This window comes from Podarcis raffonei, chromosome 9 (genome assembly GCF_027172205.1).
Source record: "Podarcis raffonei isolate rPodRaf1 chromosome 9, rPodRaf1.pri, whole genome shotgun sequence".
NCBI lineage: Eukaryota > Metazoa > Chordata > Lepidosauria > Squamata > Lacertidae > Podarcis > Podarcis raffonei.
Genome location: NC_070610.1, coordinates 5,857,501 through 5,881,379, shown reverse-complemented (window position 1 = coordinate 5,881,379; position 23,879 = coordinate 5,857,501). Strand labels below are relative to the sequence as shown.

General features: G+C 44.9%; 1 protein-coding gene across 1 annotated transcript; it reads left to right on the top strand.

The window, feature by feature from the left end:
- Positions 1-201: 201 nt before the first annotated feature.
- Positions 202-21,781, top strand: FKBP4 (FKBP prolyl isomerase 4). Its single transcript, XM_053402601.1, has 10 exons — positions 202-503; positions 9,489-9,633; positions 11,296-11,438; positions 12,529-12,649; positions 13,376-13,532; positions 13,753-13,843; positions 16,089-16,172; positions 18,422-18,607; positions 20,184-20,423; positions 21,114-21,781. Exons 1-10 carry the CDS (start codon positions 396-398, stop codon positions 21,204-21,206), a joined length of 1,368 nt encoding a protein of 455 aa, XP_053258576.1. The 5' UTR covers positions 202-395; the 3' UTR covers positions 21,207-21,781.
- Positions 21,782-23,879: the final 2,098 nt, after the last annotated feature.

Sequence of the window (23,879 nt, the reverse complement as noted above, 5' to 3'; positions counted from 1 at the left end):
AGCAGGTTGCGGCGGACCCCTCAGACGCGCCGCGGAGGGGCGCGGACGAGGGCGCGAGGCAGGCAGCCCGTCGCGGGGGCGACGCGGACGCTTCCCCGCCTCCCGCCGCGGCCTGCGCTCCCTCAGGCGCCGCCTCCCTTTCTGGAAACTTCTCCGCCTCCTCCGCTCGGCCCGCCCGTCCGAGGGGGCGCTCGAGAGGTGCGCGCGGGCCCGGCTGCCGAGCGGAGAGGCGAGAGGAAGCAGGCCCAGCGCCTCGACGGAGGAGGAGCCCCGCCGCTGCCGCTGTTGCCGCCAAGCGCCGCCTGGCGAGCCCCGCTGCTGCTCCGGCCGGATCGCCGAGGGAGAGAAGCGGCCCGTGCTTGCCAGCCCGCCGGGGAGGAGCCGCGGAGGCCGCCATGACCGCCGAGGAGGGCAAGGCCGAGGCGATGAGCGCCGCGCCGCCTCAGGAGGGAGAAGCGGCGGCCGTGGACGTCACCCCCGGCCGCGACGGCGGAGTCCTCAAGGTAAGCGCTCCGAGCTCGCGGCCCCGAGGCCTGCGGCGGGGAAAGCCTGACAACAGCCCCGCGGAGTAGGGCAGCCGTGGGGACGCCTCCCGCCGCCCCGCACGTGAGAGCGGGAGAGGCCTTGGAAGCACGCGCGCCGCCCCCGCTCGCCCGGAAGGATCCCGGGAGGCGAGGCCCAGGGAATTCCCGGGAAGGTGCGCCCCGAGTGTAGTAGAAGGTGGTCTGGAAGGTGCCCGAGGCATGCGGAGGAGGGAGACGCTGTTCAGTTTGCTCCCGGGAGGGAAGGGTCAGACTCGGGCTTCAAATCCATTTCAGTGTTTAGGCTCAAGAACTTGCGGAGTAGCAGCAGAGTGCCTCTGAGCATGTGCAGAATGCCTTTCTCGCCCCCGATTTGTATCCCAGCAACTTTTCCTGGTCTGCGCTTTTAACAACATGAGAATGAGGGTACGATGTGCGTCTCCCCCGTCCTACACAGTCACTTCCCTCCCTAAATTTCTGTATTGCCAAGATAGCTGTTCTTACCTGTCACTAAATGGCCACCCTACTAGATACTGTTGATTTTATTCACCCTACATGTATATTCTTCAAGTGATAGATATAGATATAGATAGATAGATAGATAGATAGATAGATAGATATCTAATCAATCACTTGGGGCAGCTTACAACAAATTGAAATCACAGTATTACCCCGAAACAAAAACATTATGCAGTAAAATACAATGCAGGAAAAGGAGGTGTAACGGATAAAAACCAACTCAGTAAGCAGCCTTGGCAAGATAATGCACCTAGGGAGCAGCCTCACAGGTCACAGGAGCTTGGTGTTTATTTTTTCCTGGAATGCCAGGATCACTTCAGACCACTGAGTGTGTATGGATGGATGAGGGGGTAAAGGTAAAGGTACCCCTGCCCGTACGGGTCAGTCTTGCCAGACTCTAGGGTTGTGCGCTCATCTCACTCTATAGGCCGGGAGCCAGCGCTGTCTGGAGACACTTCCAGGTCACGTGGCCAGTGTGACGAAGCTGCATCTGGCGAGCCAGCGCAGCACACGGAACACCGTTTACCTTCCCGCTGGTAAGCGGTCCCTATTTATCTACTTGCACCCGGAGGTGCTTTCGAACTGCTAGGTTGGCAGGCGCTGGGACCGAACGACGGGAGCGCACCCTGCTGCAGGGATTCGAACCGCCGACCATGCGATCGGCAAGTCCTAGGCGCTGAGGTTTTACCCACAGCGCCACCTGCGTCCCTGATGAGGGGGTAGTGACACCTAAATTAAGACATGACTTGCAAAGGAATGAAGTTCATATTGAAGAGGGTTGGTATAATTGCTTCTCTTGGTGGTGCCTTATGTTTCTTTAACATCCACTTAATTGTGTGTTGCACACAGGTAGGCCTTGCCATGACCAACTACAAGTTTCCTACAACACTACTTTCCGGAGGGGTAGGCAGTTACCAGATCACATCATGCAGAAGAGGCTTGATTCTTCTCAGTGGTTACATATCGGCTTCTGTGTTAGAATAAAATAGTGCAGACCACAGAGAAACCTTTTCTTTGCTGTGCAGAATACAGACCCTTGTGAGCAGGCAGGAGAGTTGCATATGCCTCAGGTTGCTGAACCACTCTGGGTGGTAGCAAAGGAATATTGTGTTTTGCTTTAGCTTTTATTTAAACTTATATTTTATAGGTTCCTTAAAATTAGTAGAAATCAAAAAACAAAACGCGGATGGACAATTGATGTATTTCTATTTCCAATTATTGCTTGCAAATTAAACATGCAAAGTATGTTGTAAGCCGCTCTGTGATCTTCAGCAGCAGGGCAGTATAGAAATATCATTATCTTTATTGTAAGAAGCTGTTTATATTACTGTTCTTTAGATAGAAATTGAAGTTGACTCACCCAAAATTTACAGAGGTTGGGATTTGATCTAGTTCAGATCCAAGTCTGATTTCTTCATCAGTGTGCCTATTGTAGTGATATTATGACACCTGACAAGTATGAACCTTTGTGAATCACAATTTGAAAATGAAACTAAAAGTTAACCACTGCAGTCTTTTGTGGAATGACATAAACTAAGACGCACGTGCCTTAAACTGAAATTATATTCCTTAAAACTGCAGACATCAAAATAAACCCAGAGCTTGAAAGGCATCCAACAGTTTCTAGGGAATATGGACTGTGCCTTTTTTATTGCAGTTGTTTTAGATTAGTGTGTTAAAGGGCAGCACCAGACTAGGAGCCAGTGAAGAGTTGCGCAGCCACTTTCTGCACTAGCTGCAGTTTCTGATCTGTCTTCAAGGATAGCTCCATCATACAGTGCATTTCAGTACAGTGGTACCTCGGGTTACAAATACCTCGGGCTACAAACACTTCAGGTTACAGACTCCACTAACCCGGCAGTAGTACCTCGGGTTAAGAACTTTGTCCCAGGATGATTTCAGAAATCACGCGGCAGCGGGAGGCCCCATTAGCTCAAGTGGTACCTCAGGTTAAGAATGGTTTCAGGTTAAGAATGGACCTCTGGAACTAATTAAGTTCGTAACCAGAGGTACCACTGTAGTCTTAACTCAGAAGTTGCCTGAGCGTTGATAACTGTTTGGTCACTCTATCCCTTGATTAAAAGTCACCTTTTTTCTGAAAACCGACCAACTCAAGTCAATTGAGGAGTCACAGAGACATGAACAGGTAAGAAGGGGCAAGAGAGAAGCTACTAATTAAGGAACAATAGCTCTGAAAAGCCTCTAGCACCAGTCTTCATTATGCAGGCTGGTGCCACAATTGTGTTTTAAGACAAAAATTGCCAGAAATGTTTTAAAAAGGATGGAAAAGTAACATGGGAATCACCAGGCTATAACACACTGCTGATGTCATCAGAATTTCCTGTAAAAACATAATGATTAAAGGATGTTATTTCAAATTAAATAGCATGGAAGCAATCTTATTTTGCAAAATTAAATTCTGGATTTCTAAAGATTATACTCCCCAAAAGGGGGTTAGGGAGAAAAAAGTCAAAAAAGGCCTAGGATTTTGTTTTGTGACAACAGAACAGATCAAATGGTAAAGGAATGGGCTGCTATACGGAATCATAGGAGTTGGAAGGGATCCTAAGGGTCATCTAGTCCAGCCCCCTGCCCTGCAATGCAAGAATCTCAACTAAAGCATCCATGACAGCGGGCCATCCAACCCTCTGTTTAAAAACCTCCCAAGGAATAAGAGTTCTACACTTTCCAATACAGTGGTACCTCGGGTTAAGTATTTAATTCGTTCCAGAGGTCCGTTCTTAACCTGAAACTGTTCTTAACCTGAAGCACCACTTTAGCTAATGGGGCCTCCTGGTGCCGCCAGAGCACGATTTCTGTTCTCATCCTGCAGCAAAGTTCTTAACCTGAAGCACTACTTCTGGGTTAGCAGAGTCTGTAACCTGAAGCATATGTAACCTGAAGCGTATGTAACCTGAGGTACCACTGTAGTGTCTGTTCCACTGCCACTGTTGGTTCCACCAATTGCAGCAAACGCCCCTCCGTAGACCCCATAACCATCAAAATGTAGCAGATCCCACTTCTCTGTGTAGCACCATGCTCAAAAACCTCCACGGGTTATCTAAGGTAAAATTTTGAGACTCAGGCAGAAGTTGAACAAATAAGAAATATTTGTTTTACAGAACAAAGTTGGCAGAACAAATGATGTGTCAGGAAATGATTAACTTAATAATTATGCTAAATATCATGGATGCTACAGGGTTCTAAACAAAGTAGTAAATGCACAGCTTTTAAACTTCAGTTGCTTATTTTCAGTTACTACTCTTCAGTTAGGTGTTACAGATTTCTAGACTAGAAAGTAAATGTTCAACTTATTTCTAGTTAGGTTACTTCAATTTCTTAAAACGTAATGGCATAGGTGTTAAATGCATTTGTTCTTAAACAAGGTCAGTTTTTGTCAGTTTCCCAACCTTCTACCAATCACACTCGTGAGGTACTTCTGGCAGTATAACAAACCCAGCGGGTCACCACACCCCCTTAACTTCTCCTTCTAGAATATCTCTCTCCTCCTGACTGAAATGAGACTCCTTATATGGAGGTACAGTGGTACCTTGGTTATCAAACTTAATCCGTTCCAGAAGCCCGTTCCAAAACCAAAGTGTTCCAAAACCAAGGCACACTTTCCCATAGAAAGTAATGCAAAACGGATTAATCTCTTCCAGACTTTTAAAGGCAACCCCTAAAAGAGCAATTTAACATGAATTTTACTATCTAACGAGACCATTGATTCATAAAATGAAAGCAATAAACAATGTACTATAAAATAAATAATGCAGTATTGTAGATGATAAAAATTTAATTTAATTTTTTTTCTTACCTGCACTGATGATAGTCATTGTTTGGATGCGGGGGGGGGGGCTATTATCTATTTCAGCAGTCACACAATCAATCAGTAGCTGAACTGGTTTCCACACGGTCACAAAATCAAATTAACCAAAAAAGCCTCAAAAACAAAAACGCCAAAAAATAAATAAATAGCAAAAACAAAAGCACCAAACTTAATCTGTTCCGGAAGTCCGTTTGACTTCCGAAATGTTCAAAAAACAAGACACAGCTTCTGTTTGGTGCAGGTGCCCAGGAAACAATAGCCAACAGCCGCATTGGACATTTGGCTTCTGAAAAACATTCGAAAACCGGAACACTTCTGGGTTTTCGGTGTTTGGGAACCAAGGTGTTTGAATGCCAAGGCATTTGAGAACCAAGGTCTTTTTTCCACTTTCAGTTTCTCGAGTTGTTTAGTGGCAGGGAACAACAAAAAAAGGATATCAGAATATAGGAATATATTCTGATATATTCCATATATCCCTCCTATATAAGGATATAGGAATTCCTTTCCTACTGTCCATTGTGATCTTTATTGTTTTTTTCCACAACAGACGGTGGTACTCACAGATTTTCAAATTATAGATTTTCCGTAGCAGATGGAGGGGGCTGGTCTCCCATTACAGTTTCCTGTCCCTAACATATTTTGAAGGGTTTTAAAAAGAGAGGGTGCAGTTCTTTTCTTTCTTATAAGGTGATTATGTGGTGTTTGGGCATGAGGGCATTCTCCTCGACTTGACAGCTCATTATAACTTTTATGCAGACTGCGGGGCATAGACAGCAGAAAAATGGCTTTGATCCAAGCGTCTTGAGGTTAACTTCCAGATCAGTCTTATCTCCAGATTGATTTAAGAGCCAGGCTATTTTGCTATTAGCAATCACCACGTGATCATCTTCTGTCAGTTGGAGCTAGCGGAACAATTTCCAAACCCCTATGCCTCTCTCCCAGACACCAGTGTCCCTTTTTGATGGGTGGTTCCCATTTTGGGAGATTGGCAAGTTCTGGATGGGGTTGCACTCCCTCTGAAGGATGCTCCTGGATACATCTTTGTCAACAGAGGCCCAGGTGTCCTCTGGGGCTAGGAAGGCCTTTTACCGGCCTCATCTGGTTTGACAGCTAGTGCCATTCCTGGGCGTGAATAGCCTGGCCATTGTTGTCCATGCTTTGGTTGGCTATAAAAGGTAAAGGGACCCCTGACAGTTAAGTCCAGTCACAAACAACTCTGGGGTTGCAGCGCTCATCTCACTTTACTGGCCGAGGGAGCCGACGTTGGTCCACAGTTTTTCCAGGTCATGTGGCCAGCATGACTAAGCCGCTTCTGGCAAAACCAGAGCAACACACAGAAACACTGTTTTAGCTTCCCGCCTATTTATCTACAGTGGTACCTCGGGTTAAGAATTTAATTCATTCTGGAGGTCCATTCTTAACTTGAAACTGTTCTTAACCTGATGTACCACTCTAGCTAATGGGGCCTCCCGCAGCTGCTGCTGCGCCACCACCGCGTGATTTCTGTTCTTATCCTGAAGCAAAGTTCTTAACCCGAGGTACTATTTCTGGGTTAGCAGAGTCTAACCTGAAGCGTCTGTAACCCGAGGTACCACTGTACTTGCACTTTGACATGCTTTCAAACTGCTAGGTTGGCAGGAGCTGGGACCAAGCAACGGGTGCTCCCCCTTGTCGCGGGGATTCGAACCACCGACCTTCTGATCGGCAAGCCCAAGAGACTCAGTGGTTTGGACCACAGAACCACCTGCATCCCCCTGGCTGGATATAAATGTGCTGTTATGTGGGGCTGCCCTGGAGTCTGGTTTGGAAGCTCCAGCTGGTGCAGAACGTGGTGGTCAGACGGCCGCTGGGAGCTGCTGGTTGGCAACATGTGACACCATTGTTAAAAGAGCTGTCCTGGCTGCCTATCTGCAACTGAGTCAGGTTCAAGGTTCTTGTATTGATTTATAAAGCCCTTTGATTGATATATATGTCAATCATGATACAGTGGCATACAAATATTTTTTAAATAAACAAACAAACCCTTCAAGCAAGCAAGTGCATTCTCTGTGGGTTATTTATTCCTTACTATATTTTCTTCGCCGTGAAACAGATGTTTAAAGAGCAGTTGGTTGAGTGAGTCTGAATACCTTAAAAATTCCCAGAAAGCACTACATTTGTAGATACCAGAGTGAATGGCACCTGCTGTTTCCCAAACTCTTACCTGTGTTAATGAATGTGGGCACAAAAACAGAAGAGGGTAAGAGTTCTGCTTTTATTAACATGGATTGTGGAAACAGAACTTAGTATGCTTGGTATAATTGGAAGACAGGGAATTGGAAGCTCTCCCTATTTCTTTCTTTTCAGACTGTTTTATATCTTTCTTACGGTTCCTTTTTCTTTTTCCTCCTCCTTGTTATACTTATGTTTTTTTCGGTAATTTGAAGTTCCCTTTCTCAGGATGAAGGGCCCTCTGTGAGGGGCAAGGAAAATAGGATCTCCCAGAGTGAGAGGCTGGGGGAATAGGGTGAGGCTCCCAGGTGAGAGCTGGGAGGGCTCACTTTTCTGTGTGTGGAATAAGGGTTAAGACTGAATTTTGATAGAGGACTTTGTAAGTTCATTTTCCTCTTCCTTTGCTCATCTTCCCCCCCATCTTTTTCTTGTTTAAATTACCGTATTTTTGCACCATAACACTCACCTTTTTCCTCCTAGAAAGTAAGGGGAATTGTCTGTGCGTGTTATGGAGGGAATGCCTACAGGTGGTGGGGGGGGCGGATCTGCTGCAGTCGTGAGCAGAGGATCCATGGTTCCCCTTCCTTCCCTCCTCTGTGGCTCGCTTTGAAACAGCAAAGCGGGAGAAGAGCCGCTGAGTGGGGAGGAGAGAGGGACAGATAGCCTGCTTCTTTAAAGGAGCAAAGCGGGAGAGGAGAGGAGCCGCTTACACGAGTGTAAGCAGCTCCTGTCCGGTTGGTTCCTTTAAAGCAAGCAAGCTCTCTGTCCCTCTCTCCTCCCCACTCAGCTCGCTAAATAGCAGCAAAGTTTTTCAGCTCGCTAAGCCAGGGATGAGCGGGGAGGAGGGAGAAAAGCAGAGCCTGCTTGCTTTAAAGGAGCAAAGCGGGAGAGGAGAGGAGCCTTCTCCCCTTATACCCCTCTTCTTCATTATTAGCAGCATCCTTCTCCACCCACCCCACGCGTGCTTCTTCTCCCCTTAAACCCCTCTTCTGCATTATTAGCAGCATCCTTCTCCACCCACCCCACGCATGCTCCTTGTCCCTTGAGTGCTTTTCCTTCCCTCCCCACTTAAAGCATGGTTACGAAGCACGGATCCACATGGATCCTCAGGATTTTTGCATTGGGCTACTCCAAACTCACTGTCAGATCACATGTCTGTGGCCACAGCATGAACCACAAAAATCATACATCCACTGTTTCGTTTAGAATATTTTTTTCTTGTTTTCCTCCTCTAAAAACTACGTGCGTGTTATGGTCGGGTGCGTGCTATAGAGCGAAAAATACGGTAGTGTGATTTTTATTGTATCTTATGTGGAAAACTTTCAATAGAAATTGATTTTTAAAAAAGAACTTAAGTGTGCTCATTCTAATTGATAAATACTAAATTTAAGGAGCACACTGTAAAAATCCAGCAGTTCTGGCTGCTGGCACATCTTTAGTGCTGAAGCTGGTGGTGACAGAGTGCTCCTTTTGTACATGCATTCCTTCTCTATGTACGCACCTGTCAGTCTGGAGATAAGTCAGTGAAGAATAACTTTTTTTTGGAGCTGATGAACCTGTGTAATAGTAATCATTGGTTGCTTAAGTTTGCAAGGGGAGGGGATCAGTTGCTGTACAGTTTGTTTGTGGAAATCTTCAACTCATGTCCCAGAACAGCCATGGCCCCCTACACAGCCATGAAGCTCACTTGTGGTAGTCAATCTTAGTTTAGCCTACTTTGTAGAGTTTTGCGGAAATTAAATTATGATACCACCACCCCTAGAAAAAAATGAAGAAGGCACAAACATTGTACTTTTCTCCCATTTACATGAGATCCAGTTCTTAGTTTGACTACACTGACTCTGTATAAAGCAGTCATAGCTGAAGAGTCATGCTAGAGGGCTCTACTTGGACAGATGTCCATTTAACAGCTGTGCTGTTCCAAAAACATTTGTAATTCCTGAATAGTTCAGAGGTGGACTAAACATCACTATAAAGCTGAGCTGAAGCTCTGACAGTGGAATGATCTAAGTAGAGAAGGGAGCATTGCTACTTTCTTTAATATGGTTTTATGTATTTATCATCACAATTTTCTCATGCAGAAGATCTGATCACAAAATCTCATTTTATAGTGAGGGTTTGTGAACTGAAGCCTAGTAACTTAGAGGTGCCGTTAGCTGCAGTCAAGATGTCTTAAATCTTTAACAGCAGGAAATGGAATTTTGCAGTGTTGATTACATTCAAGAACAGTGAAGTACAACTCTTTAACACTTGTTGAATGAATAAAATGCTGTAAGTGGTAAAACTAGTATCAGATGGCATTGCCACAGCAATCTGTAAAATCTTTCTTAACAAACTTGGTTTACTTCTCAGGGTAGCATGGCTTCTTAGTAGTTCATATAAATATTGTTTTGTTTCCCCCACTACAGATTATCAAGAAAGAAGGGACAGGGACAGAATCACCCATGATTGGTGATAAAGTGACTGTTCACTATAGTGGGTGGCTTCTAGATGGCACAAAGTTTGACTCAAGCAGGGACAGAAAGGACAAGTTCTCGTTTGACTTCGGCAAAGGTAGTGTGTTCTATGCCTTGTACACAATAACATGATCTCTTCAATAGCATTTTTAAAAAATGATGCATTTCATATTCCATATTAAATGATGATCCTCTTCTTAACTTGCAGTGTAATATGTTCGTTGTCCTACACTTTTGTATAGAATTGCCTTCTCATTATGGGAACAGAATTTAATTGTTATGTGGTTTCATAAATACAGTTGAATAGAAGCCACAATAGCATATGCAGGTTCGCTTTCACCATTGTTGTTTGTCGGGAATGCCCCACAGGCTATTTTCACTTGTTGCTCTGTTAAATAGAAATGTATCAAGCTAATGTGATGAGTATAAATTGTTAGGCACAACTACAGTTTGCACAAATATAAGTGTAATGAAGTATAATATGTACAAAAAGCTTCTTTGGCCAGGGACAGTTTTGAGCATAGAACTGATGAGGTTCTTAAGGTGAACCCAATTATTTCCCCTCAGCAGAGTTCCATTTTTTATGTTTAATGCCTCAGATACATGGCTGGATCTTTGCAGAGGTAAAATCAGCTTAAATGGAGGGTGGTTATTTGGAGCAGGAAAAGCAGCTTTCTGGGACAGAGTTACCGCATTTTTCACTCTATAGGACGCACCGGACCACAGGAGGGGGAGAACAGGAAAAAAAATTTCCCCCAGGCTTTCCCCCACCGCCAACCTCAAAGATCCCTGAAGCCTTTGGAGCGCAGCTTTGGGGACAGCCTTTGAAGCCTCCGCAGGGCTTTGCGCAGCCATCCCGAAGCTAGAACAGCTTTGGGCTACAGGCTGCTGTCCGCAGGCTTGCAGAGAGCTGCCTGAAGCCCGGGGTGCGCAGCGCCGCACTCCACGGGCTTCAGGCTGCAATCTCCTGCTGGGCTCCGCAGGCTTGCGGATAGCTGCCGGCAGCCCGAAGCCCGGGGAGCACACCGACCCCTCTCGCTCTCCAGGCTTCAGCGAAAGCCTGCATTCGCTCCATAGGATGCACACACTTTCCCCCTTCATTTTTGGAGGGGAAAAAGTGTCTCCTATAGAGCGAAAAATACGGTAAGTACCTATTCTATCCTGCTGCCATGGGCGAGGTTCCATTGATGGAGAAAGGAGGTAACAGCCATACCTCTAGAGATCTTTGGGAGAAAGTCCTGTTTCCAGAGAGAAGAAGGTTCTGAAGTCCTTATTCTGTTCTAGTCTCCATTACTGTGACAGCAGAACTGAGCTTACAATTTCTGTTGTTTTAAAGTACCTGCCACAATTATTGTTCTCTTAAAGCAGAGTTTCCCAAACTTAGGTCTCCTGCTGTTTTTGGACTACAACTCCCATCATCCCTAGCTAGGAGAAACAATGACCAGGGATCAGCTTTCCAAAAACAGCTGGAGTTCCAAATTTGGGAAACCCTGTTTTAAAGTATTCCGGTACTTTTAGTCATAATCTGTGAACTTCCTTTTCACTTTGTCTTCTTCAACATTCCTAATATGGATAGACAAGTGTCAAAGAGGTGTCCTGATTCTTTAGTTCAGTTGGAGTTGGTGACCTGCTTTGGGGCTTATCCCTGCAATGTCTTTGCGTTTTGCTAGCAGAGAGAATGTGAATAAATGACTACTGATGACAGCAGCTTCTTACAGGTGCTTGCTTTTTAGTAATGTGGCCAAATTCTTCTTTTTAGGTGAAGTCATCAAAGCTTGGGACATCACTGTGGGAACTATGAAACTTGGAGAACTTTGTCAAATAACTTGCAAACCAGAATATGCCTATGGCTCTGCTGGCAGCCCCCCTAAGATACCTCCCAATGCCACACTGATTTTTGAGGTAAGCCAGGGAGGCTATTCTTTCATCTGTAGCAGTAGCAGGACAAAGGCTGTCCCCAGCAGCTGTACATGTTTGCCAAGGCTAAAAGCTGAACAGCTGGTGCCAAAGGCAGCAGAATCAATGAGTCCCTGTAGATATGGGACTTGGTTGGCGAAAACAGAACAATATTTGAAGAGTACAGGCCCAGACCTTTGTTGTAAGAAATGAAATAACAGATTTATTCATTCAAGTTTACTGCTGTAAGTATAAAACCAAATTCAGAAATAAAACAGAAAAGTTGACCAAGTGATAGAGTAAAAGATCTCAATGTAATTAAAACAGAGAAACTTACAGTCTTCAAAATGTCTTTCTAGTAAAAATGGTTTAGTCAGCCATACAAACTGCAAGAGAAGCTGCTGAAAAGAGAGTTCAGTTTGAGGGCTCTGTCTTTTGCCTTCCTGCACCTGCGTGTGAAGCAGAACTGATGGCCTTAGCATGTGGTAATGGAAAGGGACTCAAGTGGGAAGAGGCATTCTCCTAGGTACCAGTGTGGTATAGTGGTTAAGAGCAGTGGACTCGTAATCTGGGGAACCGGGTTCGCGTCTCCGCTCCTCCACATGCAGCTGCTGGGTGACCTTGGGCTAGTCACACTTCTCTGAAGTCTCTCAGCCCCACTCACCTCACAGAGTGTTTGCAGTGGGGAAGGAACAGAAAGGAGATTGTTAGCCGCTTTGAGACTCCTTAGGGTAGTGATAAAGCGGGATATCAAATCCAAACTCTTCCTCTTCTTCTTCTACCCATTCCAATATTGTATTAGCTGAATACTCCTTTCATAGTTCTGGTCAGTGGACTGGCTTTTCAAGAATTCTTTTTTTCCCCCTTGTTCATTTTTATTTTAACTTCATTTCGTATCATACCTGTTCAAATTATCTGTTTCAATTCCCCACCCCCACCCTGGTTTTAAAGGAGGGTTACTTAAATCAATAATAATAATAATAATGCCTCTTCAGATAATGCTACTTTTCCTCCTACTTTTCTGTGATAAAGTCAACCCTTCAGAATTTCACCATGGGCTAAATCTGAATTTGCATTATTTTGTTCATTCCTCTAGATAGAGCTGTTTGAGTTCAAGGGTAAAGACCTCACAGATGATGAAGATGGTGGAATTATCCGAAGAATTCGTAAGAAGGGAGAAGGCTACTCCAAACCCAACGAGGGAGCTATGGTAGAGAGTAAGTAGCAGTAAAAAGATGATGGATGGGGATGTTGAGGCAGGTCCCTTAACAGACACTTTTTATGCATTTGGGAGCGTGAATAAGTTTCTAAGTGCATTAACTCCTTAAACCAGAAGTTTTTTGTTCTGTTATCAAAGAACGTCCTTCAAAAAAAGAAAAGAAAATGGCATTATGTTAAAATTAGTATCTGAAGTCCTGCTCTCCTGGTCTCGGCTAACAAGCGTCAGAGATGAGGCCTTTTCTATGGTGACCCTGCATTGGAAGACTGTTCCCAGGAAAAGACCTTTCTTTGTTGGCTTTGACAGAATGGGGAACATGTGGCCCTCCAAAGGTCCCCCCCCCCAACTACCATCAGTCCCAGCTAGCATAGCTGATGGTTAGGGATTACAGAAATTGTATATGGAGAAATTTTTGTTCCTGTCCGTGTTTGGGTAATTTTATGGGGCTGAGTTTTTATAATTGTTCGGCTTTTACTACTTTTAATGTTCTATTGTTAACTGCTTTAATAATCTGGAATTTTAGTGTGCCGTTACTTTTTGTTGACTGTGTTGCAAGCCATCCTAAAAGGCATGGTTTGGCTGTATTAAGTAACTATACCCCTGTCTCCTCTCATACCATGCTGGATAATCATGCTTAGTATTGATATAGTGCTTTAAACTGCTGAGAGAGGATAATATATATAATCCCAGTAATCCCGTCTAAACATGCCATTTTTTGTATCAGTTGAGGTGGAAGGTCGGCATGGAGACAGACTATTTGACAAACGGGAGCTGCGGTTTGAAGTCGGAGAGGGAGAAAACTATGACCTTCCTCCTGGCGTGGACAAAGCACTTCAGAAAATGGATAAGTTGGAAGAGTCTGTGGTGTATCTCAAGCCCAGGTATATACGCCCTGCTTTGAAGCAATCCTGAAACACCACTTTCTTGGGCGCATGAGGCACACCCTATTGTTGCCCCTGCAAATAGACTCAGCTTTGGGGATTGGGTATATCTGTAGGCAGTCTTATGAGGTCGCTTATTTAGAGGTGGGTGATGTGATGCCTTTCGAAGGAGGAAAAACAAGCAGATCTGGATCTTAGAAGCGTCTCATTTCTTTCACAGCTATGGTTTTGGAAGTGCTGGGAAACCAAAATTTCAGATCCCTCCAGATGCAGAGCTACAGTATGAAATCAAACTTAAAAGTTTTGAAAAGGTAAGCAAAGGAGGTGTTTCTTCTAATGAAAAGGAGATAGAAAAAGGGTTCACATTTATCCATCCATGATAGGATGTGTGTGGCGAAAGAAATAGAAATGTATTACAATAACTTACATAAAATGAATCTACAATATACTTTCCCAACTTTTATAATTTTTATTGATTTAAACTTGTTTGTTCCATGTGAAGTTACTATTGTTTTTTGTTGTAATATATCTGGAGCAGGTTAGAGTGGGGATGGTTTTTAAAATCCGCTGCTACAACCTTTGGAATCCCTGGTGAAGGGTGGGAATGGCCTCATCCTGTTTGGGGGGTGGGTTTTTGATACCGCCAGCTATGCACATCGTTCTACAATGGAAAGCCACAGCACATCAAAAGGCTTCATGGAGAGCAACATTGAAAGGGAAGGCCAGAAGCTCAATAACTGGTGACAGCTTTTCAGCTTTTGTAGTCAGTCAGGAATGTTTCCCTCACTCTCTCCCACAGTGTGAGATTTCAGTTGCAAACTCTGGGACAGGAAATTTCCACTTGGCTGCAAAGGGGGCACTCTTGGGATGCAAAATGCAACTGGCACCCAGTTAGTTTGGAACACTGGTTTGATTTCACCCCCAGAGGCACACTACATTGTCTTTCGAGACAGATGGATGCCAAAAACAATTATACTTAATGAATGTATAAAGTTTTCTTTAAAAAATTAATAAATCAAGGTTGCTCTTAATCCCATCTTCCTTTCTGATTGATACCTGAATGCTCTGGAGGAATTTCCAGCTGATACGGCTGGTTCCATGCCAGTCTTAGTCTCACTGTGGAATGGTGGTGTCATGGCTCAGTGACCAGGATAAACGAATCAGAAGCGTTAGGGTTAATGTCTGAGGAACTGGAGCAGAGGTCTGTTGAACCTAGCAGGCAGGAGGCTGCTGAACCAGTTCCCACACACCAAAGCCAGGACCCTCACAAACCCCTTTCCTTGGTCTTCATAAACCAAGTTTCTCCCACACTTACGTCGCCAGCCCAACAGCACAGGGAATGTACCTTAGTAGGAGGCCAGTGAGTAAAGGAGACGCATAACTTTTCAAGCCAGAGCCATGTCTGCTCTCCCCAGGTCACACCAACATGAACCCTGTTATGCATCCTCTTAACTGCTTTCACCAGGGTGAAGTATGTCATTAAACTGTGATCATGCCTCTTGCATGCCTGCATTGGAGAATGGAAGGGTGTGTTTTGGGGGGGTTGCTATTGTGTGGCTGGAAGGTATTCTGTACAAAAGACAAGAGTCACATTTCAGCATTTGTCTAAAAACTGGAAGAAAGGGAGATTGGTAGATCTCCCTGGGAAAGGAATTCTACAACTGTCTTATCTATCACACATAAAATTAAATTATATGATATAGCAGTTGTCAAATTTAGGCTGCAGTCCTGTAGTTGTATACCTTGGAGCAAGTGCTATTGAACTCAGTAGGACTTCTGAGTAAACATGGATGCAGTTGCACTGTTAAGTAATAAATAATATATCCTTGAAATATTATCACCTCACATTTCAAATCAGTAGTTTCTGATTTGAGCTTTCAATTTCATCTCCATGGATTTCACAGAAAACTGTCTTACATAATTATTAGAAATCATTCGGAGGACATAAAGGGCGGGTAAAACAAAATTTTGAAACCTTGTATTTAGAAACTATTTTACTCAGTATTTTAAAAGAAAATAGTTCATAAAAACCCAATGCCCCCAATTTCTATTTTTTTCCATTGGACATAATTGAGAGAAGACCACTGGAAAGATGCTTTGTTGCACTTTGGCTGCGACAGGGAACCCCGTTGCGGATTGATCTAGAAGCTATAAAAACAGCATAGCACAATCTGATGTTTTGGGATACTGTATAGGGAGAAGACCCAAAAATAAAGGAAGGGACAGCAAGGCGCTAAATGCTAAATTTCTGCTGTGTGCAGCATCGGCATACGAGACGTACAGACATAGCTCAAGAGATGTATTATTCCTCTGACTTACATTTAACCAGCCCTGAATGTGGTGACCAGGTTACCCTCGCTTGCTGCTTCCATTTTCTTGTGCCACATCGTCAGTGTGTGGTTTATGGCCAGCAGTAGAGGCAGTAAACTGACATGTGTATCTGCTTGCCTGGTGTCTCTCCACTTTACGCTTCTATACAGTTACATGCCATTCTTCCACAGATGCCTTGTCTTCAAAAAAGCACCCCGTTGATTGGTTTCTTTTTTGTCTGGACAGGCTAAGGAGTCGTGGGAGATGAACACCAGTGAAAAGCTGGAACAAGGGTCCATTGCAAAGGAAAAGGGCACTCAGTATTTCAAAGTGAGTGTAATAGGGGATTTCAAACACCCCTGGCAGATACTGAAGTAATGTTGAGTGTGCCATATCTTTTGATTTGCATTCCTCTGAAATTGTGGTATGGGTGTATGATTGGAATTTGGATTATTGATGACTAAAAGCACTGTATGTTGGAATGGAAGGAAACTGTTTCCAATGCTGAAACTTGCTTATAGGTACCATAGTCATAAAAGTGAGGCCCATAGTTTCACTAGCTCATTCTAATGCCCCAAAATCTACCTGAGTGTGATGTACAACAAAGTTTTCAAAGCTTCTTAATCTATATTGTACTCTGCCTATGGCCAGGGCCATCTTACCCATAGGTGCTAGGGGTGCCGGGCCCTCAGGGGCGCTAGGCCAAGAGTCCGGGGCCCGAGAGTTGAGTCTGGGGAAGAACTCCCCCATTGGTCAGAGTACTGTGGTGGGCTCTGCTGTTGCAGGTGGCTCTACGCCACGAGTTTGGGGGTGACCGAGCCAGCTCCGCTCTCCTGCGCGCCTGGGGGGCGGGGCGGCGCCAGGCAGATCTTTGCACCCTGGCACCACATATGCTTAAGACAGCCCTGCCTACAGCAGTGAAATTTCTGGCACCTGTTGGATAGGCTGAGATGATAGCATAGAATATAAATACTACAACTTTGAAAGGAATAAAGCTGTCAACATTTGTACTCCATTGAGGGAAGGCAGGTTAACTCCTGTGCCCCTACAGCAGAAGGCAGGGCTTAAAATCTTTAATATTAAGAGACAAGGAATGGTCCTCTCCCACTCAGCTAATGCTTGCCTTCTAGCATCCAAGAGGCTTTTGTGGCCTTATAGGCCATATACTCCCTCCGCTGTCTTTTTTAACTAGAGGCCACTCTAGATAGATACAAGACCCTCATTCAACATGGGTAGCAAGGATTTTCCCATGGTACTAGGAGTGATACAGTTAGTTGTCCTGGGGGGCATCCAGCCAGATGGGATGGCAGCCCAAGTGGCCATCATCTTCATTTTTATAAGGTGGGAGAGGACCAGGATCAGAACAGGGAGCCCCTTTAATGGGCCATGAGCGTTCTGTTTCCTCATGTTCTCTGACCCCATGAAAGCATATTGAATCACCCTAGGTGAATCTAGAGGGTGCTTGTGATCTTATTCAGAGTCAGGCATAAAGGTGGGAGATTCCACAAAGCAGTATGAGAGAGATTCCCTTGAATTCTCTTCTTATAGCCTGTAAATTCCTACTGGCTTCAGCTCAGTCTGAAACAGTGTGGGAATTGGTCTAAGCATTGGCACTCCTGGCAAACTCACAGCTATCCAGCAAGAATGTAAAACATGCATGTACTGTCAGAGGCCATCCTGGTAGGGGAGCCACTACTAAACAATACTATCCCGTCTACACTGTAAATTGGATTAGCGTTAAATGCCACTCTGTCCATTATGCAATGAGAAACTAAGGAGTCAAGGAATATATCATAATTGCCATGAGTGCTAGGGAAGAGGTGGGTGCAACAAGAGATAGATATGCAATATGTTGAGCTGAGCTACTCATAGCAGGGATGGAAAAAATGTGTCCTTCCAAATATTGGATTCCAACCTCTGTCAGCCCAAGTCGGCAGAGCCAGTTGTCAGAGATGATGAGCGTGATAGTCTAGCTTTCCTGAGACACCTGGTTAACACTTCCTTTCCACAATCATAAAAAGGTAAAGGTACCCCTGCCCGTACGGGCCAGTCTTGACAGACTCTAGGGTTGTGCGCCCATCTCACTCAAGAGGCCGGGGGCCAGCGCTGTCCGGAGACACTTCCGGGTCACGTGGCCAGCGTGACATCGCTGCTCTGGCGAGCCAGCGCAGCACACGGAAACACCGTTTACCTTCCCGCTAGTAAGCGGTCCCTATTTATCTACTTGCACCCGGGGGTGCTTTCGAACTGCTAGGTTGGCAGGCGCTGGGACCGAACAACGGGAGCGCACCCCACCGCGGGGATTCGAACCGCCGACCTTTCGATCGGCAAGCCCTAGGCGCTGAGGCTTTTACCCACAGCGCCACCCGCGTCCCATTAGTTGAGGTAGAATTCACGTTCTGCCCAACTAACCATGCACGGCTACCTGCAACTAAAGCTACATTAGAATTTTTGCCCTTTTCTAGCTTCAGCTGAACATAATGGTGACATTATGTCAGCCTGCCTGCTGGGGATCTGCTGGGTAGGGAATATGGCCCCCTAATCCATTTGAGTCTGATGCCATACTGATTGCATTCCAGGAGGGAAAATACAAACGGGCAGCATCACAATACAAGAAGATAGTGTCATGGCTGGAACATGAAACAGGACTCTCAGGTGCAGAGGAAGCAAAGGCCGAGAGCTTGAGACTTGCTGCCCATCTGAACCTGGCCATGTGCCATCTGAAGCTGAAGGAGTATTCCCAGGCCTTGGAGAACTGCAACAAAGTAAGCAGCACTTTAGATATCCAGGAATGCAGGCAGGAGTGTCAGCCAGTAATAACAAGCTTCCCGGGCTGTGCTGTGATTGAAGATATGCAAAGGGTACCCAAATGGTACCCTTTATTGGACTGGTGATATAGTGTGTATGTGGGTTTAAAATAATTAAATCCTTTTATTTGTGAAGCCGTTTTCAGACCAGTTGGTTTTCCAGCTAGCACAGCAGCTGCTGCACTCCTGTGACATGAAAAACCGAGTTGCAAAAGCTGGAAATGGGAATACTATTCCATAAAACTTTTATTAATTGTATATTCATGGCCTGTGCCAAGTAGGGGAACTTGAGAAGAACTCACTAGCTTATCTCCTTTCTCTTCTCTTATTGTATCCCCAGTATGTGCAAATACCTCCCTGCTGATATAGAAGAGGATAAACAAGCTAGTGTCATATGTGAACAGCTTTCCAAAGCTTGATTGAGCCCCTAAAACTGCCCTAACCCCACTAGTTACAGAATGGATGCCCAGGCAGATTGTGTGCTGTCTGACTCAGAACACCCCTTCCCCCAACATATTCCCACTCCCCAACTGCTGTAAAACTAAATGAAGAGGAGGCGGGAAGCTAAGAACAGCCTTTGTAATCTGGGCATTTGTGTGGGGAAATGGCTGAAAGTCGCTCAGTGAATACCTTTCCAACCCGACCTATTTCGAGTGGGAAAGGGTGGTGAGCTGAAAAACAGTCAGAGATGGAAAGTTAAGCAGCCACTTTCTCCCCCAAACTCTTGTTTTGGCCGTTCAATTCTCAACATCCAAAAGCTGCTTTTAAAACTGCTTTTGCTTTAAAATGGTTTGGGAGAAGATGCTTGCAACTGCACCGTACCCAGTTTAGGCCCTTGCCTCCCATTAGCCATGGATAAACCACTTCTCCATGAATTTGACTAATCTTTTTTACCTTGAATCTATCTAAGCTATTGGCCACCGCACCTTGTGAGTGAGTTGTGAATAGCGTAGATGGAGTCAAATAATGAGAAGGCAGATTGACAGAGGAGAGGTCTATCCATCCATACTAACTATAATGGCAGAACCTATACATTGGAAGACCAAGGAGCAAATAGAAGCAGCAGGGGCTCTTCCCCTGATTCATGCTGATCATCTGGCTGGTCACTGCTGAGAACAGAATGCTAAAATAGCCTCATGCAGCAGAGCAGTTCTTTTTCTGTATCAATACTTTTCTTCCCAGTCCCCCAAGCAAGCACATGCTTCCTCTTTTCTCTTTGCTGCTTCTCCCTCCCTCCTTCTTTGGATAAGTGAGGCTGCTGCTGTATCTCATCCCTCCCTCTCTAAGGCTGCTGAGCTGTATCTGTCACACATAAACCTTTAAGACGTTTTAGGCCTCTTACTGGAGGTCTTCACCACATTTTGAGAGCCTACGTTATAACAAGTACATTATACTTCATTTTGTGTTGAAACACAACATTTCCTTTAAGTGCATGCTTCAAAAGCACCAGAGATGTCTAGCTGTATGTTCTCATGATGATGTTTGGATATTTTTCCTAATCTTTTTTCTTTACCTTGTCTCACCTGCCTGCCAGGCTCTGGAGCTAGACAGCAGCAACGAGAAAGGCCTTTTCCGCCGTGGGGAGGCCGAGTTGGCTGTCAATGACTATGAACTAGCCAGAGCAGATTTCCAGAAGGTGCTGCAGCTCTACCCAAGCAACAAAGCAGCCAAAGCGCAGCTAATAATTTGTCAGCAAAAGATCCGTGAGCAGCATGAGAGAGAGAAAAAGATGTATGCCAACATGTTTCAAAGACTTGCAGACAAGGAAGCAAAGGTAAGCAGGAGTGTTCTGCAGAATCACACCTACGTTTTCACCAGTAAACAAAATAGTCTTGTCTTCACCCAAACTTGTATACTATAAGAGGGCAATTTCATTTTTCTCTATGGATTGTCAGTGTTTCAGCAGTTTTCCTAAAATACATTCCTCTTGGAACATATTTAGGAGCTCCCAAGCCATTCCTTACTTTTAAACCCTCTTAAGTCCCCAGCTCCCTGGGCGGTCATGAGATGAGGCTGGTTACTTTTTCCTCTCTTGAAAAAGTACCTTAAGCTACAGGAAGAATTTGGAAGAGGGACACTCTTTCTCATTCCACCCTTCAGCTCTTTGTGCTGAACATCTACTGGATCCAACTTCTATCCAGATCCCTTGAAAGAGTGAAGTGTGTGACCCACTTTCTCCTTTTGGGTGGGGGAGCTGATCCAGGGGAGGGGGGAAGTGATCATAGGAGATGGTACTTGCAGCACTCGCTCAAAAATTAAAATGTGCTCTCAGGCCTCAGGTTGACAGCTCCTGATTTAAGCCCTCTGTTAAATTGTTTCATAACTCTTCAATTTGGATTATATTCCTTTGGTTTAGAAGATTACTGTATCAAAAACTGGGGAACCCCGCTTTAATAACACTCAAGCAACTTAAGAGGTGAGATTCCTTCTTACCGTATTTTCCTCTGCCATATCTCTTCCGTAGGTGGAAGCTGATGCAGTCTGCAGAGAAGAGACAGAAATGAAAGATGACAAACAGAATGGAGTTGAAGAAAAAGCAGATGATGTAGAAGCTTGAAGCTGAAATGCAGTTCTGTTAGTTTTGTAAAACTGAAGAATTTCCAGTGAACTAGACCTTTATTTTTCTATCTGATTGAATAAGAGGCAGGGGCTGGGGCTATGGTGCTGCTTTATGTCTGTCTGCATAGGAAATGTGAGTGGCAGAGCAGACCTGGAGTAATCTTAGGGACGTTATTTATTCAATCATGCATTCTGACTTGGTTGCTCTTGATCTTGGGAATTCTATCAGGATCATTTCCTCCTTAGTTCCATTTTTTTTCACTGACATCTCTCTTGGGTTCCACTTTAATCTAATCCCAATTCCCACTCTTCACTTTGTTTCTTTGGCCTTTTTTTAAAGTAATCATCTTACCCACAATAAGGTAATTGTATGGGAGACTTATGAACAAACAAAACCACTATGTCCCTTCTACTATAGCCTCATCCTGTCTTATTTCCTCTGCCAACACAAGCATCCTCCCATGGGCAAGTGTTGTCACTTTTCTTGTAATGCCTCCCCTTTTGCACATTGCTGAAGATTAAGACTGTGAGGTCCAAAGCTTGAGCAATAAAGTACCAAAAGAAAAGAAGGAAGTGTTGAGTAGATGCCATGTTCTGTGAAACTTTGAATTAAACTAGCACGAGGCGTTCACACAGCATCCATAAAAACAGTGCTGAAACACACCAGCCAGAGAGCAACACCTGCATACTAGCCATGAATGGAAAGATGCAATCCTTGCACATCAGGAGCAGCCAACGCCCACCCTCAGTGTCCTTGGAAAGAATGGTAAATTGTGATACGGTGTCCTGTGGAGGCATTTGCTGGGCAATGGCTGCAAACCAGGCTAGGAACACCACCAGTCCCTGTGGCAGTAGTATTTTTTTTTATAAAAAAAAAACGAACTGAGGAAGGAAACCTGTGTTGCCAACCTCATCCTACATAATTATACTGGTCATCCCTTAAAAAATGTTTTAAAAATCATTACACTTATGCAGCTGTGTAATGGGGCTGTGAGGGAGGGAGGCACCATACTGGAGTGTATGGTGGTATGCCATAATTTACTGCAGAATCGATGAAATATTGGAGTCCATTCGGTTTTGAGTGGGGAAAATGGGATGTCGGGGGGCGGGGGAGAATCTCCTCTGGGTTAAATTGGAGAATGTTGATTTATACTAGATCCTCTTTCATCTTTGCCCAAGGTCGGAGCAACATCTGAAGAAGATTATGTCTCACTTGTTCCCCATGGTCTGTCCTAATACACATGAGTCTAGCACACATTTTCAGGCAAATGGGTATGCCATCCTGTTTTAACACAATAAGCTCAAATTATTTATTGAACCCAAGCATTTAGCACACACACACCTGAGAAGCAGCAGATGGGAAATCAAGTGCCAACAGGAGGAAGAGGGACATATGCCGCCACTTAACTTTCCCCCAAAACATGTCAGGAACAAAAGATAGGGGGCTCCTGGAACTCAACCCCATATTACAAACTCTACAGAACCACCAGCCAGAGCTGCAGACAGGTATCAGACATTGAGCATTTGTGAACACACCCAGCTCCAACACCCAGTCATCACCAGGCACCAAGGGCTGCTTATTTTTTATGTGTAAGGGGTGCCTGGCTCAAATCTAGAACCAAAGGCCCTTCTGCCTGTTAGGCTAGCCGTGCTGGGTAGTATCCCAGCATAACTCATTGCCCAGATCCCTCCTCATGACTAGACAACAACAAAAGCAGTGCTCACCCCACATCTGCCCCCTAAAAGGCTGGTCCCTGACCATACAGCTCATCTGACTGAAGAAAGAAGAGAGGCCTCTGCCCTGAGGCCACCGGGCTGCTGCCTCCTTGCAGCCACATCCTGGGTTCAGCTGCAGCCACAGTCTATTAGGGCACCGCATGTGGTCCACCATATGTTGTGGGGCTCAAACTCCCCAGGCAGTATGGCCAAAGGGGGATGAGTTGCAGTCCAACAACCTCTGACCGGCTGCTGATTCCCCACCCACCCATATGTCAAGGTGCAGGGGACAACCCCTGTCTATCTCTCTCCTACAATAAAGCTTATATTGTGGTGGTGTTTTTTCAAATTTTATTTTTAAATTTCAAACTCAGATTGAAATTTAGATAGAAGAAGGGGTAGGATATCTGAACTCTTATGTTTTAAGTCCTAGCTTTATAAGTCCCAGTCACAGATGCACCCTTCTTTGGCGATCCCTCGTAGCCAAGTAAGGTTGTCTTCCATGAACACGGTTTTAACAGTGAGTCCGTAAGTGACTGGAGGCTAATTCTGGATCCACACATCCTTCCACAGTGGGGACGTAGGTTTCCGGGCAGGAGTTGATCATGGTGAGGGTTTGCCAAACGTGCCTTCCTCTTAGCATGTTTCTCCCTTTCATCCTGAGTTCGAGCGTCTTAAAAGTCCACAGCACCTTTGGTAAAGGCTGTTCTCCAACTGGAGCGCTCGCAGGCCAGTGTTTATACTAGATTTTTTTTAGATTTGCCTTGAGACAATCTTTAAACCTCTTTTGTTGACCACCAGCATTATGCTTTCCATTTTTAAGTTCAGAATAGTTGCTTTGGAAGACAATAATCAGGCACCCACAGAACATGACCAGTCCAACAAAGTTGATGTTGAAGAATCATTGCTTCAACACTGGTGATCTTTGCTTCTTCCAGTACACTGGTATTAATTC